At 64.9% G+C, this 9572-nt stretch overlaps 1 protein-coding gene across 1 annotated transcript; it reads right to left on the bottom strand.

Annotated features, from left to right (window-relative positions):
- Positions 1-959: 959 nt before the first annotated feature.
- Positions 960-8277, bottom strand: LOC311429605 (zinc finger protein neuro-d4-like; the record flags this gene model as incomplete). Its single annotated transcript, XM_084540701.1, has 8 exons — positions 7783-8277; positions 6076-6168; positions 5856-5983; positions 4781-4870; positions 3918-3996; positions 3702-3833; positions 2047-2097; positions 960-1079 (listed from the first exon to the last, which is right to left on the bottom strand). Coding segments are annotated over exons 1-8 (1036 nt in total), but the record flags the coding sequence as incomplete, so codon positions are not given.
- Positions 8278-9572: the final 1295 nt, after the last annotated feature.

The raw sequence follows: 9572 nt of genomic DNA, 5'->3' as shown, positions 1-9572 counted from the left end.
GTGCACACACGTGCACACTCACGCTGATCACGGAGAAAGCTGCAGAATTGTGCACAGCTCTTGTGCAAGCATTCAGGACGTGTACGTGTGCACAAGCACCTGCACAAGCATGCCGGAAAGCCCACACACAGGCGTGTGCAAGCACGGGGGGGCATGTGAGTGTTGCACGGGGCTAAACTGTGAGTGAGGGGAGGTGTGCAAAGAGGGTGTGCAAGGGAGGTGGGTGTGCAAGGAGGGTGCGCAAGGAGGGGATGCAAGGAGGGGGTGGAAGGAGGGGTGTGCAAGAGGCGAGCGTGCAAAGGGTGAGTGTGTAAGGGGTGAGTGTGCAAAGGGGGTGTGGAAGGAGGGGATGCAAGGAGGGAGGGGAAGGGGGGCGTGCAAGGGTTGAGTGTGCAAGGGGTGTGTGGAAGGAGGGAGTGGAAGAAGGGGTGTGCAAGAGGTGGGTGTGCAAAGGGTGAGTGTGCAAAGGGCAGGCATGCAAGGGGTGGGCGTGCAAGGGGTGAGTGTGCAAGGGGGGTGTGGAAGGAGGGGATGCAAGGAGGGAGTGGAATTGGGGTGTGCAAGAGGCGAGCGTGCAAGGGGCGAGTGTGCAAGGGGTGAGTGGAAGGAGGGAGTGGAAGAAGGGGTGTGCAAGAGGTGGGTGTTGCAAGGGGTGAGTGTACAAAGGGTGGGTGTGCAAGGGGCAGGTGTGCAAGGAGGGGATGCAAGGAGGGAGTGGAATTGGGGTGTGCAAGAGGCGAGCATGCAAGGGGCGAGTGTGCAAGGAAGGTGTGCAAGGGGTGAGTGTGCAAGAGGCGGGTGTGCAAGGGGGGTGTGGAAGGAGGGGATGCAAGGAGGGAGTGGAACGGGGGTGTGAAAGGAGTGGCGTGGAGGAGGCGGGCGTGCAAAGGGCGGGCGTGCAAGGGGCGAGTGTGCAAGGGGCGAGTGTGCAAGGGGGCGGGCGTGCAAGGGGGCCTCACCGGAGCGTCCGCAGTCGGCGCAGGAGATGAGGTCCTCGGGGCAGCCGGTTTTCTTGGCGCCGCCTAGACAGAAATCACAATACCCGGTCGGTATCACCGAGCCGTCCGGCGCTTTCCGGGCTGGAAGGCAGCAGAGAGAGGCCGGGGTCAGCGCTGGGGGGGGGGGGGCACTGAGACACCCCCCCCCCCCCGAAAAAAAAAAAAAATTAATGACCCCCCCAGTAATCACCCTGCATGCCCTGCTAATGAGCTGCCTGGTTAATGAGCCTCCCTATTTAATGTGTCCCCCCCCATTTTAATAATAAGCCCCCCCCCCGTTTTAATAATAAGCCCCCCTATTTTATAATGACCCCCCTATTTTATAATGAGCCCCCCCCCTATTTAATGACCCCCCATTTATAATGAGACCCCTATTTTATAATTAGACCCCCTGTTTTATAATGAGCCCCCCCATTTAATGACCCCCCCATTTTATAATGAGCCCCCCTATCTTATAATTAGACCCCCCCCATTTATAATGAGCCCCTCCTCATTTATAATGAGCCCCCCAATTTATAATGAGCCCCCCCCTTGATAATTAGCTCCCCCCTTTTCTAATGACCCCCCCTTGCTAATTACCCCTCCCCCTTTTCTAATGAGCCCCTCCCCTTTCTAAGGACCCACCCCCCTTGCTCAGGAGCCCCCCCCCTTTTATTACGAGCCCCCTACTTAATGAGCCTCCTATTTAATGACCCCCCCCTTGCTAATGACCCCCCCAAAAATCCCTCCTGCTAACGAGCCCCCCCCAGCACTAATAACCCCTATTAACTAATGATCCCCAATAATTAATGCCCCCCCATTTGCTAATTACCCCCCCCTTTGGCTAACAACCCCCCCCCAATCACTAATAACCCCCCCCAATCGCTAATTACCCCCCCCATCACTAATTAGCTCCCCCCATTGCTAACACCCCCTGATTAACCCCCCCCACACCCCCCAATACCAATCCCCCCCCCCACATAACGACCCCCCCATCCTTAAGGAGACCCCCCCCTAATTAATTAACCCCCCCCAATAAATAATTAACCGGGGGGGGTGGGGGGGGTACCTGTGTGCCGGCGCTGATTTTCGGGGACCCAATTCAATTCTTTGTAAAACTCTGGGGGGGGGGAGAAAAAAAAATAATTAAAATTAATTAATCCTCCCCCCCCTCCCCGGTGTCCCCCCCCCCCAAAATATTGTCTGGGTGGGGGTGGGGACGCCCCCCCCGCCCCCCCCCCCGGCGCACCCAGCTCTTTGTGTGCCTCTCGCACCGGTTGCCATGGAAACCGGCTGGTGATGGGGAGATGGGGGGGGGGGGGCTGGGAACGAGCCCCCCCCCCCCCCCCAACCTCGTGTCTCCCCCCCCCATCTTAAAATTGAGCCCCCCCCGCCTTGATATTGAGCCCCCCCTCCATGGAAAACCAGACGGTGATGGGGAGATGGGGGGGGGAGCCGGGTGTTGAGCCCCCCCCCCTTAAAATCGAGCCCCTCCCCCCAAAATTGAGCCCCCCCCCTTAAAATTGAGCCCCCCCCGCCCCTAAAATTCCTGGGAGGCCCCCCCAGGGTGGGGCCAGGACCCCCCCAGGACCCCCTGGGCTGGGTCAGGACCCCCCAGGACAGGGTCAGGGCCCCCCCCAGAGCCCTCCCAGACCCCCCCAGGACCCCCAGAAATGGGTCAAAGCCCCCCTGGGCTGGCTCAGGACCCCCCAAGACCCCCCAGAATGGGGTCAGGACCCCCAGGACAGGGTCAGGACCCCCCCCAGAATGGGACCAGGACCCCCTGGGCTCATTCAGAACCCCCCCAGGACCCCCCAGGATGGGACCAGGACCCCCCCAGGCCCCCCAGAAACGGGTCAAATCCCCCCTGGGCTGGCTCAGAACCCCCCAGGATGGGGTCAGGACCCCCCCAGGACCCCCCCAGGACCCCCTGGGCTGGGTCAGGACCCCCCCAGGACCCCCCCAGGACTCCCCCAGGACCCCCTGGGCTGGCTCAGGACCCCCCCAAGACCCCCCAGGATGGATCAGGGCCCCCCAGAGCCCCCCCAGAGCCCCCCCAGGCCCCCCAAAAATGGGTCAAAGCCCCCCTGGGCTGGCTCAGAACCTCCCCAGGACCCCCAGGACCCTCTGGACTGGCTCAGGACCCCCCCAAGACCCCCCAGGACAGGGTCAGGACCCCCCCAGAGCCCCCCAGGACCCCCCAGGACAGAGTCAGAGCCCCCCCAGGCCCCCCAGAAACGGGTCAAAGCCCCCCTGGGCTGGCTCAGAACCCCCCAGGATGGGGTCAGGACCCCCCCAGGACCCCCCCAGGACCCCCTGGGCTGGCTCAGGACCCCCCCAAGACCCCCCAGGACAGGGTCAGGACCCCCCCAGAGCCCCCCAGGACCCCCCAGGACAGAGTCAGAGCCCCCCCAGGCCCCCCAGAAACGGGTCAAAGCCCCCCTGGGCTGGCTCAGAACCCCCCAGGATGGGGTCAGGACCCCCCCAGGACCCCCCCAGGACCCCCTGGGCTGGCTCAGGACCCCCCCAAGACCCCCCAGGACAGGGTCAGGACCCCCCAGAGCCCTCCAGGACCCCCCAGGACAGAGTCAGAGCCCCCCCAGGCCCCCCAGAAACGGGTCAAAGCCCCCCTGGGCTGGCTCAAACCCCCCCGAGACGGGCTCAGGACCCCCCAATATTCACTCATCCCCCCCCCCAGCTCTCTGTGCCCCCCCCGGCGCTCACGCTTGTGGTTGTTCTTGCGGTGGAAGGGCAGGGGGGGCCGCTCGGCGCCGTCCTCCCCCTCCTCCTCGGCCAGGTGGGTGTGGGTGTAGTGGTAGCTCAGCCCCGGGCGGTTCTTATAGCGCTTCCCGCAGACTGGGGGGGCCACAAAAAATTATGGGGGGGGTCCTGAGGGTGCCCCCCACCCCCTTTTTTTTTTTTTTAAGCCCCCCCACTCACTGTCACACACGTAAGGCTTGTCCCGGTCCTCCAGCGTGGCCGCGTCCTGCCGCTTGCGCATGGCCCCGATGCCGTAAGCCTTTTTTTTTTTGGGGGGGGGGCACAAAAAAAGGGGTGAGACCCCCCCCCCTCCCCCCATGGGGTCGTCTTGTCGCTATAGGGTCCCCTCTTTGTTCCTATAAGGCTCCCCCTATGTCCCTATGGGGTCGCCTTGTCCTTAGAGACCCCCCCCCCTTGTCCTTATAGGGCCCCCCCCTTGACTCTATAGGGCCCCCCCTTTGTCCCTATGCCCCCCCCCTTGTCCCCATGGGGTCACCTTATCCCTATAGGGCCCCCCCTTGACCCTATGGGGTCTCCTCGTGTCCCTATGGGGTCCCATTGTCCCTATAGGGCCCCCCCCTTGTCCCCATGGGGTCCCCTTGCCCCTGTAGAGCCCCCCCCTTGCCCCTATAGGGCCCCCCCCTTGTCCCCATGGGGTCCCCTTGTCCTTATAGGGCCCCCCCTTGACCCTACAGGGCCCCCCCTTTGTCCCTATGCCCCCCCCCTCTTGTCCCTATGGGGTCACCTTGTCCCTATAGGGCCCCCCCCCGTCCCTATGGGGTCCCATTATACCTATAGGGTCTCCCCCCAACCCTATGGGGCCCCCCCTTGTCCCTATTGCCCCCCCCAATGTCCCCTATGAGCCCCCCCCCTTGTCCCTATGGGGTCCCACTGTACCTGTTGCCCCCCCCCCTTGTCCTTATGCCCCCCCCACCCTTATTCCTATGAGCCCCCCCCGTCCCTATAAGCCCCCCCCCATCCCTATGGGGTCCCCTTGTCCCTATGGGGTCCCCCCGTCCCCGTGCCCCCCCCCGTGCCCCCACCTTGCCCTTGGCCTTGTTTTTCCTCCTGGGGGTGTCGTCCTCCAGCTCGTCCCCCTCCAGCTCGTGCGGGAAGTCCCCGGGGGGCGGCTTCTGCAAGGAGCCGGGTCACGGACGGACGGACGGACACGGGGACACGGGGACGGACAGACGGACACGGGGACATGGGGACAGACAGACGGACATGGGGACAGACAGACGGACGGACACGGGGACACGGGGACGGACACGGGGACATGGGGACAGACGGACGGACATGGGGACATGGGGACAGACGGACACGGGGACACGGGGACGGACAGACGGACACGGGGACATGGGGACGGACGGACGGACATGGGGACATGGGGACAGACGGACACGGGGACACGGGGACGGACAGACGGACATGGGGACGGACAGATGGACACGGGGACACACAGACAAACACAGGGACATGGGGACACACGGACGGACGGGCACGGGGACACGGGGACGGACAGATGGACATGGGGACATAGGGATGGACACACGGACATGGAGACACACGGACGGACGGACGGACAGATGGACACGGGGACACGGGGATGGACACGGGGACACGGGGACGGACGGACAGACACAGGGACTTGGGGACAGACAGACGGACACGGGGACACACGGATGGACACGGGGACGGACGGACGGACACGGGGACACGGGGACAGACACGGGGACGGACGGACGCACGGACGGACAGGCGGACGCAGGGACGGGCGGACACACGGACGCGGGGACGCACGGACGGGCGTGGGGACGGACGGACGGACGGACGGAGCGGAGGAAAGGACGGGCGGACAGACGGACGGCCGGACAAAGGGGATGGCTGGGGTAGCCCGGACGGACAGACGGACGGACGGACAAGACGGACGGACAGACAGACGGACAGGAGGAGGCCAAGCGGATGGGCAGGCAGAGGGACGGAGGGGACGGATGGATGGACGGACGGACAGACGGAGGGCTGGGGAAGCGGGCACAGGGGACGGATGGACAGACGGACGGATGGACAGACAGACAGACAGACAGACAGACGGACAGACGGACAGACGGACAGACGGACCTGGCAGTCGAGCGCCGCCTCCTCCTCCTTCAGCTCCGTCTTCTTGTCGCCGGGCTCGGCGCAGAGCAGCGCCTCCAGCACCGGCCCCTCGGGGAGCCCCCCCTCCTTCTTCAGGGGCGCCTCGCAGTCTGGGGAGGGGGGGGGACACGGGGATGGGAAAAAAGGGGGACGAGACCCTCCCCGGGACCCCCCCCCCCCAAACCCCAAATCCTAAACTCACAGGGTCGCAGCCGGGGGTCCTCCAGGATGTTGAGCCGCCGTTTCTTGCGCCAGCAGCGCGCGGGGTAGGTGTAGATCTGCCCCGGGGCCAGGCCTGGGGGAGCCCCGCGCTCGCCACAGCCCCCACCGGGCCCAGACCCCCCCCCAAGACCCAGACCCCCACCCTAATGTTGTCCCGGAACCCCACTGCCCACCCCCGTTGAGCCCCAAGGGATGGGAGGCAAATGGAGGCCTTGAGCCCGTCCAAGAGGCTTGACCCCAAGCCCAAAGTCTTGACCCTAAACCCGAAGTCTTGACCCCAAACCCAAAGTCTTGACCCCAAGCCCAACGTCTTGACCCCTAAACCCAAAGTCTTGACCCTAAACCCGAAGTCTTGACCCCAAACCCAAAGTCTTGACCCCAAGCCCAAAGTCTTGACCCCTAAACCCAAAGTTGTGACCCTAAACCTGAAGTCTTGACCTCTAAACCCAAAGTCTTGACCTCTAAACCCAATACCCTGACCCTAAACCCAAAGTCTTGACCCCAAGCCCAAAGTCTTGACCCTTAAACCCAAAATCTTGACCCTTAAACCCAAAGTCTTGACCCTAAACCCAAAGTCTTGACCCCTAAACCCAAAGTCTCGACCCCAAGCCCAACGTCTTGACCCTTAAACCCAAAGTCTTGACCCCCAAACTCAAAGTCTTGACTCCTAAACCCAAAGTCTTGACCCCAAGCCCAAAGTCTTGACCCCTAAACCCATGACCCTGACCCTAAATGCAAAATCTTGACCCCTAAACCCAAAGTCTTGACCCTAAATCCAATACCCTGACCCCAAACCTGGCCCACAACCCCAAACCCGGACCTTGCCCCTAAACCTGGACCCTGCCCCCAGCCCCGACACCAGCCCCAACCCCAAAGGCAGCCCCGCAACCCTAAACCCAGCCTCATGGAGCATCCCTGGGGTGCTTGGGGACACGGTGGGGTGTCTGGGGACACTGTAGGGGTGTCTGGAGACATGGTGGGATGCCTAGGGATGCATTGGGACACCTGTTGTGGTGGCCATAGGGTGCTTGGGGACACCGTGGGGTACCTGGGGACACCTTGGGGTGCCTGGGGACGTGTTGGGACACCTGTAGGGGTGGCCATGGGGTACCTGGGGACACCATGGGGTGGCCATGGGGTACATAGGGACATGGTGGGGTGCCTGGGGACATGGTGGGACACCTGTTGGGGTGGCCATGGAGTGCTTGGGGACACTGTGGGGTACCTGGGGACACCTTGGGGTGCCTGGGAATGTGGTGGAACACCTGTTGGGGTGGCCATGGGGTGCTTGGGGACACCATGGGGTGCCTGGGGACACCGTGGGGTGCCCATGGTGGCGGCCATGGGGTGCTTGGGGACACCTTGGGGTGCCTGGGGACATGGTGGGACACCTGTTGGGGTGGCCATAGGGTGCTTGGGGACACCATGGGGTGCCTGCGGACGCGTTGGGACACCTGTAGGGTTGGCCATGGGGTACCTGGGGACACCGTGGGGTACCTGGGGACACCTTGGGGTGCCCACCTTGGTGCCCACGATCACCCCGTGCCACCCCAGGGCGCACGGGACCCCTGCCCGGCTTGGAGACGGGGGTGTCCCTAGAGGCGACACGGGGCGGGGAGGTGACAAAGGGCAGGGGGAGGGGAGGGAGGGGGTGACAAGGACCACCCCGGGGGGGGGGGGGTCTCACCGGGCCCCCGGTGGGTCTTCTCCATCCAGATGTAGCAGTTGTTCTGCGCCACGCCGGTCTGCGAGTCCAGGAAGGGCAGGCGCATGCTGCGCTCGGCGCACAGCCGGGCATTGTAGCTGCGGCAGTGCTCGATGGCCTCCCGGTAAAATTCCTCCCCCAGGCTGGCGGCGAGGGGGGTGTCAGGGCGTGGGGGGGGCGTGGGGGGGGCGTGGGACCCCCCCTCAGCACCCCTCATCCCGGTCAGATTGCGCCCGCCTCCCCAAATCGCAGCCCCGAACGCCGGACGCCGGAGAGGGGTTGGGTGGGCGCACCGGGTGCGCGCCCCTCGAATGGGGGCTGGCATCAAATTTGGGGGACAAAAGACCCCCCCAAAAGCCCCCCCCCCAAAAAAAAAATGGGGATGGGGAGGTGGTCTCCGCAGCCCTGTCCCCAAATTTGAGCTCCAAAAGCCGCCAGACTGCCCCCATTACCCACCCCATGGCCCCAAAATGGGGATGGGGAGGGGGTCCCCATGGTCCCCAACCTGGGGTCCCCATGTTCCTGTCCCCAACCTCACACCCCAAAAGCCCCCAGACCCCCCCAGACCCACCCCATATCCCCATAATGGGGATGGGGAGGTGGTCCCCACGGTCCTATCCCCAACCTTGCACCCCAAAAGCCCCCAGACCCCACCCCATGGCCCCATAATGGGGATGGGGAGGTGGTCCCCATTGTCACTCTGCCCAACCTTGCACCCCAAAAGCCCCCAGACCCCCCCCATGTCCCAAAAATGGGGATGGGGAGGGGGTCCCCATGATCCTGTCCCCAACCTTGCACCCCAAAAGCCCCCAGACCCCCCCCAGACCCCCCCCATGCCCCCAAAAAGGGGATGGGGAGGTGGTCACCACGGTCCTATCCCCAATCTTGCACCCCAAAAGCCCCCAGACCCCCCCCATGTCCCCAAAATGGGGATGGGGAGGTGGTCCCCATGGTCCCCAACCTGGGGTCCCCATGTCCCTGTCCCCAGCCTTGCGCCCCAAAAGCCCCCAGACCCCCCCAGAGCCCCCCCATGTCCCCATAATGGGGATGGGGAGGGGGTCCCCATTGTCACCGTCCCCAACCTCGCACCCCAAAAGCCCCCAGACCCCCCCCAGACCCCCCCCCACGTCCCCATAAGGTGGGTGGGGAGGTGGTCCCCAACCTGGGGTCCCCACCCTCCTGTCCCCAACCCCCCCACGCCCCCCCCCATCGCATCGCAGCCCCCCCAAATCCCCTCCCCCCCAGCCACCAGGTCCCCACCTCCCCCATTGTGTCCCCCCCCCCCCCAAAAAAAAAAATAAATCCCTGCAGTGTCGGGGGGTGGGGGGGGGGGCACGGTCCCCAATGCTCCCCGGTGGGGGGGGGGGTCCCGGTACCGGCGGGGGGGGCGCCGGGAACCGTTTGGGGAGGGGGGGGGGGGACCGGAGACGGGGGGGGTGGGACCGGAGGGTGGGGGGGGGACACGGGAGGGAGGGGGGGGGACCGGAGGGAGGGGGTGGGGGTGTGAGGGGGGGGTCGGGGGTGTGAAGGGGGGGTCGGGGGTGTGAGGGGGGGGTCGGGGGTGTGAGGGGGGGGTCGTGGGGGGGCGGATACCGGTGCCCCCCCCCCTCCATCACCCCCTCCCGGAGCCTCCATCCCCATCGCTGCCACCGGGACCCTGCCGCCGGTACCGGGAGGGGGGGGGGGGGGGAGCCGCCCTTTACCGGGATGGGGATGGAGATATGGGGGGGGGGGGGTTCGGGGGGGGATATTCTCCAAGTGGGGGGGTCCCG

Source organism: Aythya ferina (genome assembly GCF_964211825.1).
Source record: "Aythya ferina genome assembly, contig: HAP1_SCAFFOLD_1423, whole genome shotgun sequence".
In the NCBI taxonomy this organism is placed as follows: Eukaryota; Metazoa; Chordata; class Aves; order Anseriformes; family Anatidae; genus Aythya; species Aythya ferina.
Note: the sequence above shows the minus strand (reverse complement) of the source record. Positions and strands in the feature narration are given on the sequence as shown.